The sequence below is a fragment of the Staurois parvus genome, unplaced genomic scaffold (genome assembly GCF_062004578.1).
Source record: "Staurois parvus isolate SC_StPar_1 unplaced genomic scaffold, SC_StPar_1.0 ptg000827l, whole genome shotgun sequence".
Lineage (NCBI taxonomy): Eukaryota > Metazoa > Chordata > Amphibia > Anura > Ranidae > Staurois > Staurois parvus.
In genome coordinates this window covers 179,328-203,866 of record NW_028318623.1, presented here as the reverse complement: position 1 = coordinate 203,866, position 24,539 = coordinate 179,328, and the positions used below count along the sequence as shown (strand labels likewise).

Below are 24,539 nucleotides of genomic sequence, written 5' to 3'. Positions count from 1 at the left end.
TTATACATGGAGATCATATCCCCCTTATGTATTATACATGGAGATCATATCCCCCCTTATGTATTATACATGAAGATCATATCCCCCTTATGTATTATACATGGAGATCATATCCCCCCTTATGTATTAAACATGGAGATCATATCCCCCCTTGTGTATTATACATGGAGATCATATCCCCCTTATGTATTATACATGGAGATCATATCCCCCTTATGTATTATACATGGAGATCATATCCCCCTTATGTATTAAACATGGAGATCATATCCCCCCTTGTGTATTATACATGGAGATCATATCCCCCCTTATGTATTATACATGGAGATCATATCCCCCTTATGTATTATACATGGTGATTATATCCCCCCTTATGTATTATACATGGTGATCGTATCCCCCCTTATGTATTATACATGGAGATCATATCCCCCCTTATGTATTATATGTATTATACATGGAGATCATATCCCCCCTTATGTATTATAAATGGAGATCATATCCCCCCTTATGTATTATACATGGTGATCGTATCCCCCCTTATGTATTATACATGGAGATCATATCCCCCCTTATGTATTATATGTATTATACATGGAGATCATATCCCCCCTTATGTATTATACATGGAGATCATATCCCCCCTTATGTATTATACATGGAGATCATATCCCCCCTTATGTATTATACATGGAGATCATATCCCCCTTATGTATTATACATGGAGATCATATCCCCCCTTATGTATTATACATGGAGATCATATCCCCCCTTATGTATTAAACATGGAGATCATATCCACCCTTGTGTATTATACATGGAGATCATATCCCCCTTATGTATTATACATGGAGATCATATCCCCCTTATGTATTAAACATGGAGATCATATCCCCCCTTATGTATTAAACATGGAGCTCATATCCCCCCCTTATGTATTATACACGGAGATCATATCCCCCTTATGTATTATACATGGTGATCATATCCCCCTTATGTATTATACATGGAGATCATATCCCCTCTTATGTATTATACATGGAGATCATATCCCCCCTTATGTATTATACATGGTGATCATATCCCCCCTTATGTATTATACATGGAGATCATATCCCCCTTATGTATTATACATGGAGATCATATCCCCTCTTATGTATTAAACATGGAGATCATATCCTCCCTTATGTATTATACATGGAGATCATATCCCCCTTATGTATTATACATGGAGATCATATCCCCCCTTATGTATTATACATGGAGATCATATCCCCCCTAATGTATTATACATGGAGATCATATCCCCCTTATGTATTATACATGGAGATCATATCCCCCCTTATGTATTATACATGAAGATCATATCCCCCTTATGTATTATACATGGAGATCATATCCCCCCCTTATGTATTAAACATGGAGATCATATCCCCCCTTGTGTATTATACATGGAGATCATATCCCCCTTATGTATTATACATGGAGATCATATCCCCCTTATGTATTATACATGGAGATCATATCCCCCCTTATGTATTAAACATGGAGATCATATCCCCCCTTGTGTATTATACATGGAGATCATATCCCCCTTATGTATTATACATGGAGATCATATCCCCCTTATGTATTATACATGGAGATCATATCCCCTCTTATGTATTAAACATGGAGATCATATCCCCCTTATGTATTAAACATGGAGATCATATCCCCCCCTTATGTATTATACATGGAGATCATATCCCCCTTATGTATTATACATGGTGATCATATCCCCCCTTATGTATTAAACATGGAGATCATATCCCCCCTTGTGTATTATACATGGAGATCATATCCCCCTTATGTATTATACATGGAGATCATATCCCCCTTATGTATTATACATGGAGATCATATCCCCCCTTATGTATTAAACATGGAGATCATATCCCCCCTTGTGTATTATACATGGAGATCATATCCCCCCTTATGTATTATACATGGAGATCATATCCCCCCTTATGTATTATACATGGAGATCATATCCCCCTTATGTATTATACATGGTGATTATATCCCCCCTTATGTATTATACATGGTGATCGTATCCCCCCTTATGTATTATACATGGAGATCATATCCCCCCTTATGTATTATATGTATTATACATGGAGATCATATCCCCCCTTATGTATTATACATGGAGATCATATCCCCCTTATGTATTATACATGGAGATCATATCCCCCCTTATGTATTATACATGAAGATCATATCCCCCTTATGTATTATACATGGAGATCATATCCCCCCTTATGTATTAAACATGGAGATCATATCCCCCCTTGTGTATTATACATGGAGATCATATCCCCCTTATGTATTATACATGGAGATCATATCCCCCTTATGTATTATACATGGAGATCATATCCCCCCTTATGTATTAAACATGGAGATCATATCCCCCCTTGTGTATTATACATGGAGATCATATCCCCCTTATGTATTAAACATGGAGATCATATCCCCCTTATGTATTAAACATGGAGATCATATCCCCCCCTTATGTATTATACATGGAGATCATATCCCCCTTATGTATTATACCTGGTGATCATATCCCCCCTTATGTATTATACATGGAGATCATATCCCCCTTATGTATTATACATGGAGATCATACCCCCCCTTATGTATTATACATGGAGATCATATCCCCCCTTATGTATTATACATGGAGATCATATCCCCCCTTATGTATTATACCTGGTGATCATATCCCCCTTATGTATTATACATGGAGATCATATCCCCCCTTATGTATTATACATGGTGATCATATTCCCCCTTATGTATTATACATGGAGATCATATCCCCCCTTATGTATTATACATGGAGATCATATCCCCCTTATGTATTATACATGGAGATCATATCCCCCCTTATGTATTATACATGGAGATCATATCCCCCCTTATGTATTACACATGAAGATCATATCCCCCCTTATGTATTATACATGGTGATCATATCCCCCTTATGTATTATACATGGAGATCATATCCCCCCTTATGTATTATACATGGAGATCATATCCCCTCTTATGTATTAAACATGGAGATCATATCCCCCTTATGTATTATACATGGAGATCATATCCCCCTTTTATGTATTATACATGGAGATCATATCCCCCTTATGTATTATACATGGAGATCATATCCCCCCTTATGTATTATACATGGAGATCATATCCCCCCTTATGTATTATACATGGAGATCATATCCCCCCTTATGTATTATACATGTTGATCATATCCCCCCTTATGTATTATACATGGAGATCATATCCCCCTTTTATGTATTATACATGGAGATCATATCCCCCTTATGTATTATACATGGAGATCATATCCCCCTTAATTTCCTCTTCTCAAGAGAGATTACATTCAGTTCCTCTTATGTTTGGAAAAAATGTATTAGGTTTTTATAAATTAATACTGAAAAGAATACAATAAAGCAGACAAAATAAGCAGAGGACCCTGCAAGTAGGATCTAAAGGAACAGTACAACATACAATAAATTGTACAGAATGTGATCGATATAATACATACTGTACGTATAAACACCTCACATGTCAAACGTAATAAATAATAAGAATAAGGAAAACTAATATAAGAAAGGAAGGCACTTAAAGTGTATTTTTCACTTTTGCAGCCAAGTTAGGATTACACCTATTTATTACATGTTCCCATTCATATAGCATCACATTAATAAAATACTTAAAAATAGCTGCTTACCTTTTAATTGCTAAACAAATCCTATAAAAATCGTACTTAGCAGCCCCCCTTTATGTAATGTTAAGGGAGTTGTTTACCATAATGAACCCTATCTGAACTGTGCTGGCAGATCTTCATTATCAGCTGTAAACTAGATGTGCACACTATTTGTCTTAACCAACAGTCAAAGATGTCAAGGCTTGGGCGGTACCTTGGTATGGCATCATCAATACAACCGTAAAATGTCCCTTGAAAAGTTATTCTGAACAGTATAGGCTGCCTACAGAGTCCTGTGTATAAAATTGCTCCAAAGAAATATTTTTTTAACTATTTGTAGGCATGCTATGTGAATGGGAACAATGAAAACGTATAGAGAGGGTTTCTAAAATGTGGCTGCATTGGGTGAGATATGATTTAAATCTCAACTGTCATTTTTTCTGGCTACGTCCAATAACTTAATAGCTTTGAGAAAAGGAATAGAACTCAGGAATGGTTTCCAGCGTTCCATAATAGTCATTAATTGACTCATTAAACAAATATATCAGCTCAATTTTGAAAAGCTCTACTAAATGACATTTAATTTGAGATATAGAAGGAAGAGAGTTTTTAATCCAACGTAATCCAATGTAATTACTTTCTATCATGCCAGAATCTTGGCAGACTGCTAGTCCTCCTTGATTACACTGATCAAAAGTGGACTGTAAAAAATATCTATGGGTGGCCAGATGTGAGCGGATGAGCGTCCATCTATACTCATCAAGGTCCACCAAGGTTCGTTGGACTCAATGGAAAAAGTCCAGGTCCACTTTTACTAATCTGACCAGATATAGGCAGGGCTGGATCTAGTCTGTCTGATGTCGAGTGCAGTAAAAAAAATGCCAGGGGAACAGAGGATGGGAGGTCAGTAGGGCAGGGGACAGGCGTCACTGCTCGCAGGGCAGAGGACAGGGGTCATTGCTGGCAGGGCAGAACCCAGGGGTCACTGCTGACAGGGCAGAACACAGGGGTCATTGCTGGCAGGGCAGAGGACAGGGGTCACTGCTGACAGGGCAGAACACAGGGGTCACTGCTGGCAGGGCAGAGGACAGGGATCACTGCTGACAGGGCAGAGGACAGGGGTCACTGCTGGCAGGGCAGAGGACAGGGATCACTGCTGACAGGGCAGAGGACAGGGATCCCTGCTGACAGGGCAGAGGACAGGGGTCACTGCTGACAGGGCAGAGGACAGGGGTCACTGCTGGCAGAGCAGAGGACAGGGGTCACTGCTGGCAGGGCAGAGGACAGGGGTCACTGCTGGCAGGGCAGAGGACAGGGGTCACTGCTGGCAGGGCAGAGGACAGGGGTCACTGCTGGCAGGGCAGAGGACAGGGGGTCACTGCTGGCAGGGCAGAGGACAGGGGTCACTGCTGACGGGGCAGAGGACAGGGGTCACTGCTGGCGGGGCAGAGGACAGGGGTCACTGCTGGTGGGGCAGATGACAGGGGTCACTGCTGGCGGGGCAGAGGACAGGGGTCACTGCTGGCAGGGCAGAGGACAGGGGTCACTGCTGGCAGGGCAGAGGACAGGGATCACTGCTGGCAGGACAGAGGACGGGGATCACTGCTGGCAGGGCAGAGGACGGGGATCACTGCTGGCAGGGCAGAGCACAGGGGTCACTGCTGGCAGTGTAGAGGACAGGGGCACAGCTCCCCCATCCCTGCACTGCACACAGCCTGGGCACTGGCAGCAGAGCTCCTCCTCTCCACACATCGCATAACTGAGATCAGTATGGTGTCAATTAATCACAGTATAGTGTCAGGCTAGGGCAGTGTAATGTGAAAATAGGGTAGTAACCAGGGGCGGACTGACCATTTGGAAACTTGGGCACTGCCCGAGGGCCCGGGGTCAGTAGGGGGCCCCATGAGATGCCCCTGGTACCTTTTTCATAGGATTTTTTGAGTTTGGGCAAGGACACAGGGGCCCCATGATCCCCTATTGCCTGGGGGCCCCATGAGTTGTCAGTCCGCCCCTGGTAGTAACATATCAGATTATGGTGGTATTGTGTCAATTTAGGGCAGCATAGTAGCAGGTTAGAGTAGTATAGTGGCAGGATAGGGTTGGCTTCTGGGGGTCACAACTAAAATCTGGTGGGGGCATAGCCCACCCCAGCACCCCCCATGATCTGGCCATGTCTGCTTACATCCAGGCTCCCATAGGGATTACATGGTTCTCATTTTTTTAAATTGGAATGGAATACAATATCCATTTCCATTCTGGTCCAACACAACAGGAGGTCAGTCCAGGGACCCCTTCTGAGACAGAAGCGAGGGCACCTGTGAGAAACAGGCCTAAGCTGTTCGAAGCTGACTCGACAGTAGAGCTGTTGTGATCTTTGAGGAACTTTGAGAATAAATTATTTCACAGTGTAAGCAGCTAGAGAGGTCTTTGATTTAAAGAAGAACTGATCAGAAACAGCAAGAAGGTAGGCTTTTATTTCAGAAGAGACGTGCATTGTTTCCTCTGCAATAAAATGTCCCTCCTTGCTCTCTGTCTTCTCTGGCTCTGTAAACTGTTCAGTTTATAAAGCTGGCCATATAGAATCGATTTTCCTTAAAGATTTTTTGTTTTTCTAATCGTTAGTGGGGTCAGATCGATGTTCATTTTCGACAGCAGTGGTGGGAAAATTCTAAGGGGGCAGGAAGGAAAACTTTTCTCGATCAAACGAATTTTTGGCCAGTCTATGTGGTTATCGTTCAGAAATTACATTCATTTTGAATGTTAAAAGCAAAAGATAATTTTCGAACGGCATTCGTCCATTCATCGAACATTCAAAGAATGTTCGTATGACTTTTCTTACAAATATTCTCGTTTTGAAAATCTACATGTGTATGGCCAGCTTTACAGTGCCGGGCCGGTCTCTGAGTCCCGGAATGACTAGCTCCTGTGCATGCACAGAAGTGACATCACCCACTGCCAGCCAATGAAGAGGTCCAAAGGCCAGCATTCAAAAGAAGATGCGGACGACCATTGGATAGGTAAGTGTTAACCCTTTAGTTCCGCTTTAAAGCTCTTTTAAAAAAAAAATTCACTGACTGTTAAAGCGTAGTTCCACCCAAAAGGGAGAGTTCCACTTTAATGTTTGTTAAGGATTGGCACCTTTGGGGAGCGGGTACTCGAATTTGATTCCCACTTTTGCTGAGAACGCCTAAAGCAATCAGAAACTGAAATTGTCGCTCCCTCCCTCCCCGTAGTCTTCTGGGACACATGACAGGTCCCAGAAGACTACGGGGCCATTCACAAAGCGCAGCGCTTCTCGCGCATGCGCAGTGGGCATCCGGCTGTGAAGCTGCCTGCTCTCACAGCCGGGTGCCCACACTGGAGATGCCGGCACCAGGGAGAGAAGACGGCCGGTGAAACCAGCCGTGGTGAGAACACCGCTGGACCAAGGGACAGGTAAGTGACTGTATTTTAAAAGTCAGCAGCTACAGTTTTTGTAGCTGCTGACTTTTATTTATTTTTTTTAATCAACTGGAACACCGCTTTAAGGTAAATACATTATTGTCCATGATCTGGGAACAGGTTCTCTTTAAGCCCATGCTGTCCAGTCCTGGGGAGTATACTCTGTACTGAATACCAACACTAATGCAGGCCATAGATGGGTCAAAAATCAGCCGATTTTTTGGCCGAAAAAAAAAAATCGGCCGATTTTCGCACCGTTAATGGATTAATTGGTTGGTCATTTATCTGGATTTTGTCAGATTTTTTTAAATGGTAAAGTTGGAAAAAAATCAGCCGATTTTGTAGATCGCCCGATTTTCGCGGTAATGATGGGCAAATCGGTCAATCTTTTTACCGATAAAAAATTTGCGCATGAGCCGTGACCTGCAAGAAAAAGAAAAAGAAGAAGAAGAGGAGGAGGAAGAGGAAGAAGAAGAAGAAGAAGAAAAAGAAGAAGAAGAGAGAGAAGAAGAAGAAGAGAAAGAAGAAGAAGAGAAAGAAGAAGAATTCCAGTCCGCTATTATATTTGACATTAAAAAGTATTGCGGTTGCAACAATGTATCTATTTGTATCCGAAAAACCATCTGTATCTGAAATGGATACAAATAGATACAATGTTGCAACCGCAATACTTTTTAATGTCAAATATAATAGCGGAGCTCTCTGCAGGGACAGAAGTAATTAAGTGCCGGCCGTAGACGAGAAGAAGATCGGCCGATTTTTTTTACTGTTGGTGGTAACGTCCGCCTATTGAACGACCAATTTTTAGTTTTTTTTTTTTTTTTTTAAACGGCTGGTTTTCTCCCCGTCTATGGCCTGCATAAGGCTGGCCATACACTATACAATTTCCTTTAGCTTTACCTTCAACTATGTAGTGCAAGGGCCTGCCTGATTGGATACAATTATTTATTTATTACATGTACTTATATAGCGCTGTCAATTTATGCAGTACTCTACATATATATATATTGTAAATTCCCATCAGTCCCTAACCCTCAAGGGGTGTACAATCTAAGGTCCCTAACTCACATTCATACATACACATACTAGGGCCAATTTAGACGGGAGCCAATTAGCCTACCAGCATGTCTTTGGAGTGTGGGAGGAAGCTGGAGTACCTGGAGGAAACCCACACAGGCACAGGGAAAACATACAAGCTCCAGGCAGGTGGTGCTGTGGTTGGGATTTGAACCAATGACCCAAGTACTGCCAGGCAGAAGTGCTAACCATTTAGCCACTGTGCTGCCCACAATTGAAAGTGCTGTTTAGGTTTGACCCAGGGGCGGACTGACAACTCATGGGGCCCCCAGGCAATAGGAGATCATGGGGCCCCTGTGTCCTTGCCCAAACTCAAAAAAGCCTATGAAAAAGGTACCAGGGGCATCTCATGGGGCCCCCTACTGACCCCGGGCCCTCGGGCAGTGCCCGAGTTTCCAAATGGTCAGTCCGTCCCTGGTTTGACCTCATATTATATGGGTTTTGGTAAATCTAAAGAAAATTGTATAATGTATGGCCAGCCTTACTATACTAAAACATCAGGACCAGGATGCTGGCAATTGATCCTTTGTCATCCATGTCCAGAACACTCATTGACCACTTTATTAGATAAATAATATAGTACATAGTAGGACCTCATTTCTATTATTGGAGCAATGTGCTGGAGAGGTTCTTTATGGACTTTGCACCATGCTGACCCAACAGCTTCATACGGTACTAATTATGGGGCCCCATAACAGAACTCTGATGGTGCCTTCCAGCTAACTCTCTTTTGTAGATGTTTGCAGTGTCAGCTGAGACAATACCTGTCATTATTCTTCACATAAAGTATGCCTGGCTCAGGGACAGGCAGCAGGAGAGCTGTCAGTATAGTCAGTACAGTACAATGGACCAGAGCTGGGGATAGACATTCTAGCTGTAGTAGCAATAATAATGATAATAAGCATCAGGGTCGTGGATAAGGGGGTACCACCAGTCCTCCTGTACAGGGCCCAGGCCAACGGGGGGGGGCCCAGGCATTAGGTGAATCGGATGTGGGCAGGGAGGGTGATCGGTAAGGCACGGGGGTAATTACTGGAACCGATCCCCTGTATGGCTCTCCCTACAGCAGCTGAAAGCTGGCTTCTTCTCTCCCTTCAGCTGGCTTTCAGCTGCTGCAGAGAGAGCCATACAGGGGATCGGTTTCAGTAATTGACCCCTGCCTTACCGATCACCCTCCCTGTGCACCATTTGTTTCCCCCTGGTGCCCCTGTGTGCCCCCCACCCCCCTCAGCGTTGCTGGCTTTCCTCCTCTCCTTCCCACCGGCAGCTGCAAGTACACAATAGGATCCTGCAAGATGGAGAGTAAGGGAAGGGTCCAGTACTTGCCTGATGAAGGGGTCCTGCGAGACTCCGAAACGTTGCCTTGCTGAAACTATGTGATCGTTCATTAAAACTTTTGGATCCATATTAGTGATCCTTGGTGTGCTGGTGACATTATCCCTTGCTGATTCTGTTCGGTTCCAGCCGACGGTCGCTGCAGCACCCACTTATACACACAGCCATTTTTAACGCAGGAACGTGTGCGTTTGGATTGTACATTTGGGTCCAGTATATATGTCACATTTACCAGCCCCTTTCCTCCCTGAATGAACACAATGAATGATGGATTCCAATCACTCACTGTGTTCGTTCATAACTGAAGCATAGTAAACTGTGCTTTTTTTGGGGGGGGGGGCCCCTGTCAGGTTGGCTGTATGGGGCCCCGTGGTTTCTAGCAGCTCTGCTAACCATAATCATATCAGCTTGTAGGCAGGTTGCCTACTGTTAGTTAGTTATGGCTGAACTAGGTAGGGGAAAGGGGTTAATTTTTTTACTGCCTTCCCTGGACTACATTTGTGGTCTTTTCTGGGTCTAGCCCTCCTGTCCTTGATGATTATAAAATGGACAAAAGTATGGATATCAAGGGCTGCCGGCGAGTCTCCGGGGAGTCTTGCACCGAACTTGGCTTGGGGAACTTCATGTGTAACCATCATATAATAGGGGTCTGCTGGAACTTGTAGTCTACTGTGAGGAACACCGACTCGTCAGGACATAGTCATAATGGATTCCTGCCAATCTGGACTTACCACTTATGGACTCTACCTACACAGGTATGCTGGGGCAGCCACAGTTATGGTTTTACATATAAATAGTGTAGCGCTCATAATTAATACAAAAAAATGTGTGACCAATTCATGCAATGCAGCCCTAAAAAAATCAAAATTCATACAATATAACTCTCCATAGCAATAGTGTAAAAATATAAATAGTGCCAAACTTAAATAACTGTGTCCCGTACTGGACACACGTGTTCACACACTAAATCAATATAACATATGACAGGTGCCTATTACTTAAACAGCGTGCACACACACCTACTGCATTAAATAATGCCTAGGTATCTAAAGAAACCCCTATCATACAAGGGGCTAAACATAAAGTGCTATAGTGCCAAAACAGTGCAAAAAAAGTGTCCACTCTTCCAAAAAGTTATCTCAGCAATGTCCTTTTGGTGATAAATATAATCATGCAATGTGCATTGGTAATTGACAAATTCGTGATTGTGCCAAAACATCTTCTCCTATTGGCGGCTAGATTGCCTCCTCACCTTCTCCCAGTGACCCCTAGGGGCCAACAGGCTTGCAGGATCACCCTGGATCCTTAACTCATATGGGCCAGCAGCTTCCTTCCTTCAATGGATCTCCTTATGGGGCTCCTATTTCCCCTGATCAGCCAAGGTATCTCTGAAGGACAATGGCTCACCAATCCAGTGAGCCAAGAAAAAAAGACCCTCTAAGTGTAGTACTTCAATACGACTCCTTTATTTAAAAGGTTAGGAATAACTCACATTCCTAGCAGGCCTCCCTCCTCACCGATGTGTGGGTACACTGCATGTGTATGGGACTTCCTGGGTGTAGCAAGATGGCGTCGCACACTGGAAGTGCGTCACCACGCACCGTAAACTGCGGACTCGCGAACCTACGCGTTACGTCACCGTCTGCTTGTGACTTCCTCGGGGTATATGAATGTTTACATGTTATGTGCAATTAAACCATGGCAACATCTAATGTTTGTGTAGTATTATGTTCAGCAGACTGTGTTCTTCTATTGTTGTGACTTAGATGACGTTCAGAGCACATTTTATGCCCAATTCATGCAAAACTCCACGTAATCCCAAGGGGTTCACATACTTTTTCCTCCCTGCACTGTGAATGTTTACATGTTATGTGCAATTAAACCATGGCAACATCTAATGTTTGTGTAGTATTATGTTCAGCAGACTGTGTTCTTCTATTGTTGTGACATAGATGACGTTCAGAGCACATTTTATGCCCAATTCATGCAAAACTCCACGTAATCCCAAGGGGCTCACATACTTTTTCCTCCCTGCACTGTGAATGTTTACATGTTATGTGCAATTAAACCATGTCAACATCTAATGTTTGTGTAGTATTATGTTCAGCAGACTGTGTTCTTCTATTGTTGTGACTTAGATGACGTTCAGAGCACATTTTATGCCCAATTCATGCAAAACTCCACGTAATCCCAAGGGGTTCACATACTTTTTCTTGCATCTGTATGTAAAATGTACAATTCTACAACCACGCTGTGCAAAAAAAAAAAAAAAAGTGGACACGTAGCCTGTCAAGGTTTACATTTTGAATAAACAGCGCAAAGTGCATTTGCAAATTACCACTTTTAAAAAAAAAAAAAGAAAACAAATCCTACGTTGCGCCGTAGGTATTCACTGGTTTGACATTCTTTCTAAGAATTCAATTAACTCTCCCAGGTGGAACGGAGCGGACGCATTCAGATGTACTAATGCATGGAAAGCCATTGCGATAACTATTAGGTAGACAACAAAGATTTCATCTTCAGCGGTATCCTCCACTGCCATTGAGAATTGATTAAATCCTGACCTATTTCTGCTCTGGCTGCTTGTCAATAGTTTTTTTTTTTTTGTTTCTGCAGTGTGTTTAGCTGCCGTCCATAGAGGAGGAGCTGGATCTCCCAGCCAGTGTATAACTACAGTCATCCTGTTACAGTGGCAGATTGTGTCTTGCAGCTGCGAGAGTGACTGGGTAGAACTTGCAGCGATTACCTTGTGTGTATTCGGTCCCACCCAAAGGCTTGGGGCAGGAGAGAGAGGAGGAGAGACAGCCTGTATCCATCCTCCATACATACAGAGCTGCCTGTCTGTGCAAACAGTTCTTCAGTTCAAGCTGCAGACATCACGAGAGCAAGAGGTTGACTGTAATTCTCCTTTCTCACTTTAATGGTGATACCGCCACTGGCCTCCTGCACAGATTATGCGCCGAAAAGCCATCTACAAGAGGTTTTCTTTCAAAAAGTCTTCAAAATAAAAAAAAAATAAATCCATAGTCCTTAGAAGAACATCCAACAAAGGACGTGGCCTTCAGATGTTGACTTCTGAAGAACGGTACCACCAACATTTATGGCCTTGAGGACTTCCAGAAGACTACCAAGAATTTAAAACATTTGGAGAATTGTCCATACTTGCAGATCCATTGCACAATGAATCGTTCTGCCGTCACGTCACCTGTCGCCATCAAGGAGGGCGACTTAGAGAAACGAAGCGATAGTTTCCTTCAGCTTTGGAAGAAGCGGCGTTGCGTGTTGACAGCAGACGGTTTGCACTTGTATACGGACCCTCGGAAAAGGGGCAAGGCCAAAGTGCTACGTTTTGACTCCTTGGCCAAATTGGAGTGCGTGGAGAGGAAAGGGGAGCGAGTGTACTTTACCCTGGTCACCATGGACGGGCAGGAGATAGACTTCCGCTGCTGGGAACGCAGTCGGTGGAACGCAGAAATCACACTGGCCTTGGTGGGCTTCCAGAACAGAAAAGCCGTACAAGAACTCAGAGCGCGAAAAGAACACCAGGCCAGAGATGCGGGGGAACGCTTAAGAAGCTGGGGTCCATGACTGTTCCATTGGTGAAGGTGAATTCTATGGTAAGAATCAGCTGCTTCTAGGAACTAGTATTTTTGTCATGCTTTTGCTTTCAACACTAATTTCGGCAATGGCAGTTCTTTGTTGTTAGTGTTCAAAAGTGAAATCCGTTCTGCAATTTCCGGGACAGGGAGCAATGCCCATTCACACTGTGATGTACGTTGCCCATTGAATGGGCTTCCTAATGCACTACAATGGACCTAAAATTGTACCTGCTCCATTTTTGGTATCACAGCGCTCTACAACACACTGTAGTGTGCTACTGTGCATGGCGGTGCACTGCCATGCAAGTGTGTAGGCGGCTTTGGGGAGCCATTCGAAATGAACCATTACAATAAGCAGTATTGAATAAAAGCAAGGAGATCTATTTACTATATCAACACAAGGAGCAGCCAATCTTGTGCCATCTAAAGCCGGTCATAGATGGATTGAATCTCTTCCCATTCAGCAGAGACCATGTGTGGGCATCCTGAAGTTGACCCATTGATCAACTTTAGTGCAACCAGCCTATTGTATTTTTATGCATGTGATGCTGTAGCTGCCAGCAGTAATCATTGTGCTTGGCCGACAGGGTAGGCTCCCTGCCGGTAGAACATGATAGCGCTGCGGAAAGGATTTTCTTTCCAGCAACCAGAATGCAATATGATCCATGGCTTGCCTAACTTCAGCAGCAATAAATCTGATTGGCTACTAAAGGTTATTGCACTTTGCCCTTTACACAATTTTTGAAGTAAGTGAAAAGTGCTTATATAGTCCTAATAGACCGCTAACACTTTGTAAGTGCCAGCGCCCTGTGGCAATGCAAATGACCAGGGGCGGACTGACAACTCATGGGGCCCCCGGGGAATAGGGGATCATGGGGCCTCTGTGTCCTTGCCCAAACTCAAAAAAGTCTATGAAAAAGGTACCAGGGGCATCTCATGGGGCCCCCTATTGACCCAACGCCCTCGGGCAGTGCCTGAGTTTCCAAATGGTCAGTCCGCCCCTGAAAATGAATACCCCCCATTTGTGCCATCTGACCTTAGTAGAATACGGAGAACTGCAAAGGTTCCCACATGGAAGAAAAATATATTTGAAATATATTTAAAAAATATTCTTCCCAAATATATTGACATATATTTGAAATACTACAACTTTGGCCGTATGCAATATATTAAAAAAAATAATAAAATAAAAATATATATTATATATATATATATATATATATATATATATATACTGCATGTTGAAATGCATTTTTATTACAAAATATATGAAAAATATTTTTGAAAATACATTTTCAAATATTGTCACAAAGAGGGCATGTCTATGGCTCTTCAATTTTATCACTCTTCGCATAGTTACCTAAGATGACTGGTGCTATAATGGGGCACAGTAAGCGTACTCCATATTTTATTAGCTATCAGCAACAGGCCATATCCTAAATGATTTGAATTTAACACAGCCTGCTTAAAGAATTCACACATGTAGGTGGACATTTATTTATGGTATTTGTATAGCGCTGTCAATTTACACAGCACTTTACATATATATTGTACATTCACATCAGTCCCTAACCCTCAAGGGGTCTACAATCTAAGGTCCCTAACTCACATTCATACATACACATACTAGGGACAATTTAGACAGGATCCAATTCACCTACCAGCATGTCTTTGGAGTGTGGGAGGAAACCCACACAGGCACAGGGAGAACATGCAAACGCCAGGCAGGAGGTGATGTGGCTTGAACCAACGACCCTACTACTACCAGGCGGAACTGCTAGCCATTTAGCCGCTGTTCTGCCCAATCAGCACTTTGATATACTATATAACATATAGGATATTTTCATCCACAATGAGTGTCTAAGTGGTTAGCAGCTGGTTTGAATCCCAACCATGACACCTGCCTGGAGTTTGGATGTTCTCCCTGTGCCTACGTGAGTTTCCCCCAGTTACTCCGGTTTCTTCCCACACTCCAAAGACATGCTGGTAGGTTAATTGGCTCCTGTCTAAATTGGCCCTAGTATCTGTATGTATAAATGTGTCCGATATGTTCTCCCTGTACTTGCGTGGGTTTCCTCCGGGTGCTCCGGTTTCCTCCCACACTCCAAAGACAGGTGAATTGGCTCCTGTCTAAATTGTCCCTAGTATGTGTATGTATGAATGTAAGTTAGGGACCTTAGATTGTACACCCCTTGAGGGTTAGGGACTGATGTGAATGTACAATATATATGTAAAGTGCTGTGTAAATTGACAGCACTATATTAGTACCTGAAATAAATAAATAAAATATAGAAAAAAATTATTTACTATTTCAGGTACTTATATAGCGCCGTCAATGTATGCAGCGCTTTACATATATATTGTACATTCACAGCAGAAAAATCCCTTTAGACATCTCTCAGGAGAATAAGAGCCATAGGATGGCTGGTATGCCAAATAGAACTAGAAGAATATGGAGGAACATGCTAAAATTTACAGTAGAGTCTAGATTGAATTTTATATAGAAGATACATTCAGTAAAATTCTGACATATATGTGGTGCGGTATAACGCATGTGATGCTCACAGGAACCGCATCGCATTTCTCTGTGAATCACATGTGATTTATAAGGCTCTAATCACACTGCACCCGCACCAAAAACATGCAGGGCCCTTTTTTTGGTGCACAGTAGAATCGGATCGCATGGGTATTCACACCTATGCGATCCGATTCTGCACATCGCACCGCGTTTTGTGGACCGCTTTTGGGGTGTTGTTAAAGCGGAGTTGCACTCACCCTGTCAAAAAATAAAAGTCTGCAGCTACAGGACCATTCATGAAGCGCAGCGCTACTCGCACATGTGCATTGGGTAGGCTTTTATTTCAGAAGAGACGTGCACTGTTTCCTCTGCAATAAAATGTCCCTCCTTGCCTGCTTTCTGTCTTCTCTGTAAATTGCTCATCTCAGTTTAGCTAAAGCTGGCCATATACGAATCGATTTTCCTTAAAGAATTTTCGTTTTTCTAATCGTTAGTGGGGTCAGATCGATGTTCTTTTTCAACAGCAGTGGTGGGAAAATTCTAAGAGGCAGGAAGGAAAACGTTTCTCGATCAAACGAATTTTCGACTGTGGTTGTCGTTCAGAAATTTTAAAGTTGGATGTTAAAAGACAATTTTCGAACGACATTCGTCCATTTATCGAACATTCAAAAAATGTTCGTATGACTTTTCTTACAAATATTCTCGTTTTGAAAATCTACATTTTACAGGTTAGGGTTGGCTTCTGGGGGTCACAACTAAAATCTGGTGGGGGGCATAGCCCACCCCAGCACCCCCCATGATCTGGCCATGTCTGCTTACATCCAGGCTCCCATAGGGATTACATGGTTCTCATTTTTTTAAATTGGAATGGAATACATTATCCATTTCCATTCTGGTCCAACACAACAGGGGGTCAGTCCAGGAACCCCTTCTGAGACAGAAGCGAGGGCACCTGTGAGAAACAGACCTAAGCTGTTCGAAGCTGACTCAACTGTAGAGCTGTTGTGATCTTTGAGGAACTTTGAGAATAAATTATTTCACAGTGTAAGCAGCTAGAGAGGTCTTTGATTTAAAGAAGAACTGATCAGAAACAGCAAGAAGGTAGGCTTTTATTTCAGAAGAGACGTGCACTGTTTCCTCTGCAATAAAATGTCCCTCCTTGCTCTCTGTCTTCTCTGGCTCTGTAAACTGTTCAGTTTATAAAGCTGGCCATTTACGAATCGATTTTCCTTAAAGATTTTTCGTTTTTCTAATCGTTAGTGGGGTCAGATCGATGTTCATTTTCGACAGCAGTGGTGGGAAAATTCTAAGAGGCAGGAAGGAAAACTTTTCTCGATCAAACTAATTTTCGGCCAGTCTAGGTGGTTATCGTTCAGAAATTACATTCGTTTTAAAGTTGAATGTTAAAAGCAAAAGACAATTTTCGAACAGCATTCGTCCATTCATCGAACATTCAAAGAATGTTCGTATGACTTTTCTTACAAATATTCTCGTTTTGAAAATCTACATGTGTATGGCCAGCTTTACAGTGCCGGGCCGGTCTCTGAGTCCCGGAATGACTAGCTCCTGTGCATGCTCATAAGTGACATCACCCACTGCCAGACAATGAAGAGGTCCAAAGGCCAGCATTCAAAAGAAGATGCGGACGACCATTGGACAGGTAAGTGTTAACCCTTTAGTTCTGCTTTAAAGCTCTTTTAAAAAAATGTTACTGACTGTTAAAGCGTAATTCCACCCAAAAAGGGGGAGTTCTGCTTTAATGTTTGTCCCTTGCTCCCTGTTAAGGATTGGCACCTTTGGGGAGCGGGGGGAGTGGGTACCCGGATTTGACTCCCACTTCCACTGAGATCGCCTAAAGCGATCAGAAGTTGTCCTCCTGCCCCATAGTCTTCTGGGACACGTGACAGGTCCCAGAAGACTACAGGACCAATCACAAAGCGCAGCGCTACTCGTGCATGCGCAGTGGGCTGTGAAGCCGTAAGCTATCACAGCTGGGTGCCCCCACTGAAGATGCCGGCCTCCTGAAATACAGGACAGCCGGTGAAACGGGCTGCGGGGGACACACCGCTGGATCCGGGGACAGGTAAGTGACTGTTTTTTAAAAGTCAGCGGCTACAGTTTTAGTACAGTTTTTGTAGCTGCTGACTTTTATTTTTTGACAGGTGAGTGGAACTCCGCTTTTAGGTCTATACACATCAAATCAAGTCCAAGTGAGAAGAAAAGAGGGACAGCAGATCCTAAAAGAGGCAAATATTTGGTTCTAAAAAAGTTAAATAAGAAACAGGAGCTAGACATGCACGTTTCATTTTGTTATGATTCCTTTTTCGAATGAAAATGTCATTTTCAGAGATTCCGATGTATACAAATCTCCGAATGGACATAGTAACAAATGTCAATACATCCGAATAAAGTCATATCAAAATTAACAAATGCATTGTTTCATTCGAAGGATGTCACATGATGCGATAGTACTGTAGTTCAGGCCAACGGTGAACTGAATTCAAATTTCAAATTTATTCGATATTACGAATAATGAATGGCTACGAATTTTATTCCATTCGTTAATTCGGATGCACCTGACGCCAGGTGATATTGTCCAATCAACGCTCGACATTTCTCTTAACCACTTCCAGACCGGACACTTTTACCCCCTTCCTGACCAGGGCAATTTTCAGCTTTCAGTGCTATCACACTTTGAATGACAATTGCGCGGTCATGCAATACTGTACCCAAATGAATTTTTTACCATTTTTTTGAGACAGATAAAGCTTTATTTTGGTGGTATTTATTCACCGCTGGGATTTTTATTTTTTTTGCTATGTAAATGAAAATGTCCAAAAAATTTTTAAAAAAGTGTTTTTTTAATAACATTTTGCAAATAAATAATATTTCATCATAAATCTTTGCCAAAATTTATTCAGTTATCTTTCTAGTAAAAAAAAAAAATCAAAAGTTTATAACCAAAAATTATAATTTTTAAACATTTTTTTTTACATTTTTATTTTATTTTTTTATATTATTATATTTTATTTTTATTTTTTTTAACATACTGTCACCCTAGCAGTACAGTGTCACCATGGTGACACTGTACTACTTGTGGGGGGTGATGAAGATTTTTTTTTTTTTTTACACTGATTGCTTTTACACCCATATAGGATGTAAAAGCAATCATTTCTCTTTCTCTCTAGCTGCATTCTTGCACTCATTGAGAAGTACTGAGTGAGCTGTGATTGGTCACAGCTTGTCACATGGTACAAGGCTGTTGTGAATAGCCTTGTACCATGTGACCTCTGTGATCATTCACAGATTTCACACGTAGTAAGCAATGATGTCACAAGTGACATCTTGCGTACTACTTTGCATGTGATCACTGACTGGCCAATCAGTGATCACATGATTGGGACCTCGTACAGAGGTCCCGTCCGACGATCAGTGTTTCACTGTGTCCGTAGGACACAGCGGGCACCGGATCGTGGTGCTGTGCGCTCCAAGGATATAGACCGGATATAGTGAATGCAGGGTCCTGGGAGACCAGATATAGTGAATGCCGGGTCCTGGGAGACGAGGTATAGTGAATGCAGGGTCCAGGGAGAGCGGATATAGTGAATGCAGGGTCCGGGGAGAGCGGATATAGTGAATGCAGGGTCCGGGGAGATCAGATATAGTGAATGCAGGGTCCGCCGTGGAGACCAGATATAGTGAATGCAGGGTCTGGGGAGAGCGGGTATAGTGACTGCAGGGTCCGGGGAGACCGGATATAGTGAATGCAGGGTCCTGGGAGACCGGATATAGTGAATGCAGGATCCGGGGAGACCGGATATAGTGAATGCAGGGTCCGGGGAGAGCGGATAGAGTGAATGCAGGGTCCGGGGAGAGCGGATATAGTGAATGCAGGGTCCTGGGAGACCAGATATAGTGAATGCAGGGTCTGGGGAGAGCGGGTATAGTGACTGCAGGGTCCGGGGAGACCGGATATAGTGAATGCAGGGTCCTGGGAGACCGGATATAGTGAATGCAGGATCCGGGGTTTAGTAACACTTTAAATATTTTTACCTAATGTATTCACAGAATTAAGGTAAAAAATGTTTCAGCATATATACTGGCCTCTCCGATCCCTATATACTTACCTGAGCTTGATCTTGATCCAGCGATGTGCTCATTTTCAGTAGCTCTCTCCTCACTCTCACAGGGTTTGCTGAGAGCAGCAGGAGGCATTGGCTCCCGCTGCTGTCAAGTCACATCCTATGAGGAGGGAGCAGGGCGGAGCTTCACTGTCTGTGTATATAGACACAGACAATGGGGCTTGGAATCGAGTCAGCAGGTATGCCACGATAGGAAGAAATGTCCTATGGTGGCACATCAAGAAGAGGAGGAGCCAGGAGTGCCAGTGGGGGACCCAAGAAAAGGAGGATTGGGGCTGTTCTGTGCAGCTCCATTTCACAGGTAACTATAACATGTTTGTTATTTTAAAAGAGAAAAAAGACTTTACAGATGCTTTAACATGACAGATTGGCTTACAGTGCTGCCTATTCCTTCCCCAATCTAAATGCTGATGTTCAGGGGATTATAGGGACTAGTACAAAGACAGATTGAAGCATTATTTCAAAATACAGTTAAGCATTTTTGATGAATACATAAGTGGATTAAATGGGAGATTTGTCTGCCTATGCTTACATTTTAAGCTTGTGTAAAACAGATTAACCAACTGTCCACCCACATCATTGGTGACAAATACAATTTTATAACCAACAACCAAAAAAAAAAAAAAACACTTGGAAGGTTAGGCAGGTATGGAAGGAAAACCTACAATTTAATTAAACGCAGAAGGTCATTGGTCTAAAGCTTCTCATAAACACAAGAACAGCATTCTGGGGTACGATCAACTTCCCTTTACCACTAACATGGAAAGATAAAACCAAAACAGCAGCACCAAATTGTCAGGACAGCAAACTATCCAATGCTATGGCATCAACTACCACCTATATGCCGACGACACACAAATCTATCTCTCAACCCCCCACCTCACCCCCTCGGTCTCCGCCCGAATCACACACCTACTGAGCGACATATCAGACTGGATGTCACTCCACTTCCTTAAACTGAACCTCTCCAAAACCGAGTTTCTTGTCTTCCCTCCAGCCCGGACCCCACCCCCCATTGACTTCTCCATCACATCCAACAACGCCACCATCAAACCCGCCCCGCAGGCCAGAGTATTTGGTGTCATTCTGGACTCCAACCTATCCTTCCAGTCCCAAGTCCAATCTTTAACAGACCCGTGCAGACTCCACCTCCGCAACATCGCCAAAATCCGCACGTTCCTAACCCCAGAAACCACTAAACAGCTCATCCACTCCCTCATCATATCACGACTCGACTACTGCAACTCCCTCCTCACTGGCCTGCCTCACCACAGGCTATCCCCGCTTCAGTCCATCCTGAATACGGCTGCCAGACTCATTCACCTTTCCAACCGCTCCATCTCCGCCACCCCCCTCTGCCAATCCCTCCACTGGCTTCCGATTGCGCAACGGATCAAATTCAAAATCCTAACGCTGACGTACAAAGCTGTCCACCATACTGCCCCGAACTACATCACTGACCTAATATCCAAGTACCGCCCAGCACACTCCGCTCCTCACAGGACCTCCTTCTCTCTAGTTCCCTGGTCTCCTCCTCCCATGCCCGCCTCCAGGACTTCTCCAGGGTGTCACCCATCCTCTGGAACTCCCTGCCCCAACCCATCAGATTATCACCTACTCTCCTTTAGGCGCACCCTGAAAACCCATCTCTTCAGGGAAGCCTACCCCACCCCCTGCTAACTTTCCGACCTCCTCCACTCTTCCTACCACTCCATCCCCCACAGCTATCTCCTCCTGTGCCACCATCCCCTCCCTCCTAGATTGTAAGCTCGAAAGAGCAGGGCCCTCGATCCCCTCATGTTTTGCATTGTATTGTTGTTGTTCTGTCACATGTTCTGTCCCCCTTCGTAATGTACAGCGCTGAGTGAACTATTGGCACTTTATAAATACTGTATAATAATAATAATAATATACACTATATTGCCAAAAATATTCGGCTGGCCCTCCAAATCATGTGATTCAGGTGTTCCAATCCCCTCCATGGACACAGGTGTATACAATCATCCCCTAGGCATGCAGACTGCTTCTACAAACATTGGTGAAAGAATGGGTCGCTCTCAGGAGCTCAGTGACTTCAAGCGTGGTCCCGTGATAGGTGGTCACCTGTGTAATAAGTCCATCCGTGTCATTTCCTGGCTACTAAATATTCCACAGTCAACTGTTAGTGGGATTATAACAAAGTGGAAGCAACTGGGAACAACAGCAACTCAGCTACCAAGTGGTAGGCCACGTAAAATGACAGAGCGGGGTCAGCGCATGCTGAAGCGTACAGTGCGCAGAAGTCGCTAACTGTCTGCAGAGTCAATAGCTAAAGACCTCCAAACTTGGTGTGGCCTTCAGATTAGCACAACAACAGTGCGTAGAGAGCTTCATGGAATGGGTTTCCATGGCCGAGCAGCTGCATCCAAGCCTTAGATCACCAAGTGAAATGCAAAGTGTCGGAAGCAGTGGTGTAAAGCATGCACTCTAGAGCAGTGGAGACGTGTTTTCTGGAGTGACCAATCATGCTGCTCGGTCTGGCAATCAGATGGACGTGTCTGGGTTTGCTGGTTGCCAGGAGAACGGTACTTACCTGACTGCATTGTGCCAAGTGTAAAGTTTGGTGAAGGGGGGATTATGGTGGGGGGTTGTTTTCAGGGGTTGGGCTTGGCCCCCTAGTTCCAGTAACAGGAATTCGTAAGGCATCACCATACCAAGGCATTTTGGACAATTTCATGCTCCCAACTTGACATGCTGGTAGGTTAATTGGATCCTGTCTAAATTGTCCCTAGTATGTGTATGTATGAATGTGAGTTAGGGACCTTAGATTGTACACCCCTTGAGGGTTAGGGACTGATGTGAATGTACAATATATATGTAAAGTACTGCGTAAATTGACGGCGCTATACAAGTACCTGAAATAAATAAATAATACAATATATTGCATCGCTTCGGAAGTTGTAGAGAATTTTCATACCTTTAGTAACCTATTCCTTTTCGATATGAAACTAGCATGCACAAAAAAATAGACAATTGTTTGTCCCATATTTTCATCGTATGTATGAGGCCTTAAACTATTTAAATTGCTTTGTGACAGGTACATCCAGGGCTGCTGTTAGAAACCATGGGGCCCCATACAGCCAACCTGACAGGGCCCTCCTAAAAAAAAAAGAAAAACATACAGTTTACTATGCTTCAGCTATGAATAAACACAGTGAATGATCGGTATCGATCACTCATTGTGTTCATTCTGGAAAGGAAGAGGCTGGTAAATGTGACATAATTACTGGTACCCTTCCCCACTCTCCGTCCTGAAGGATCCTATTGTGTGCTTGCAGCCGGTGAGAGGGAAAGGAGGGAAGCCGGCAGCACTGTGGGGTGGGAGCACACGGAGGGGGGGGGGGTCCTGGGCTGCAGGAGGAAACATATGGTGCACAGGGAGGGTGATGGGTGCAGATTTGATCCCCTGCGTGGCTCTCTCTGCAGCAGCTGAAAGCTGGCGGGAGGGAGAGGGCCAGAAGCCATCTTTCAGTTGCTGCAGAGAGAGCCATATAGGGCATCAAATCTCCTGTCCCTCCCTGCCCACATCCGATTCACCCAGCTGCCAGGGCCTCCCCTGCTGGCCTGGGCCCCATACAGAAGAACTGGTGGTACCCCCTTATCCACGCCCCTGAGTACATCTTGTAGAATGCAAGGGGAACCCAGTTGGTTACAGCCTGACATACTCAGAGTACTGCAGTTTGTCAGCTCATTCACTACTAGTTCACAGTCCATCCAGGGGCGGACTGACAACTCATGGGGCCCCGGGCAATAGGGGATCATGGGGCCCCTGTGTCCTTGCCCAAACTCAAAAAAGTCCATGAAAAAGGTAGCAGGGGCATCTCATGGGGCCCCTTACAGACCCCGGGCCCTTGGGCGGTGCCCGAGTTTCCAAATGGTCAGTCCACCCCTGGTCCATCATGAAAGGAATCTCCTCAAGCCCCAAAAAACGGTTCATGTAGCATTATGTTTCTGAAGGCATGTACACTGTCTCCCAGCCACCCCCTTGATGTCCTCTATTAATGACCTCCAACCCCCACCAACTGTGGAGAAGGCTCACCCTCAGATGTCCTAACAAAAAAGTGGAACATCAATACCCACCTACCTAAATGTACCCTAAATCCCTTTTCACACTTTACCTTATTACCTAAATTCTCCTTTTTCTCAGCTATATGTATTTATCTTTCCTTCTTCGCACTCTAATAACTCTTCTCTCCCAACCCTCTCTGTTTTTTTTCATTGACAGTACCACAGAGGACAGCCATTCAAGTCCACATCATTGTGGTTTCAGGTGCCAGCTGATGGGGCTTGTCAATGCTTCCATCGTGGAATGAACAAATAACTCAGCCACACTCCAATGACATCAGCCTTCACAAAGCTTCATTATTCCAAGGCCAGATCATAGAAGTGCCCAGTCTGAGCCTCACTCTGACATGTTTCACCAAAAAAGGGTTTAATCATAGAGATTGGCTTTGTGAAGGATGATATCTTTGCAATGCATCAAACTTGTTTGTAGTTTTTTTCAATGTTTATGGCCTCCATGGGTCCTGTATAGACACTTGTGACTTTACCCTTCCTTTTATGATGTCGTTTGAATGGCCAATCATCAGGCCTGAATACCCAGGGTGTCAGGAGCGTGTA

The 24,539-nt window shown here is 43.8% G+C and overlaps 1 protein-coding gene across 1 annotated transcript in view; it reads left to right on the top strand.

Moving 5' to 3' along the window:
• Positions 1–12,301: 12,301 nt before the first annotated feature.
• Positions 12,302–24,539, top strand: part of LOC149443832 (pleckstrin homology-like domain family A member 2) — a 60,334-nt gene continuing 48,096 nt past the window's right edge. The window contains exon 1 of the mRNA XM_089655153.1: positions 12,302–13,238. Coding sequence (XP_089511279.1) covers positions 12,802–13,209 — 408 coding nt within the window. The 5' untranslated portion in view covers positions 12,302–12,801 and the 3' untranslated portion in view covers positions 13,210–13,238. The remainder of the gene's footprint in view (positions 13,239–24,539) is intronic.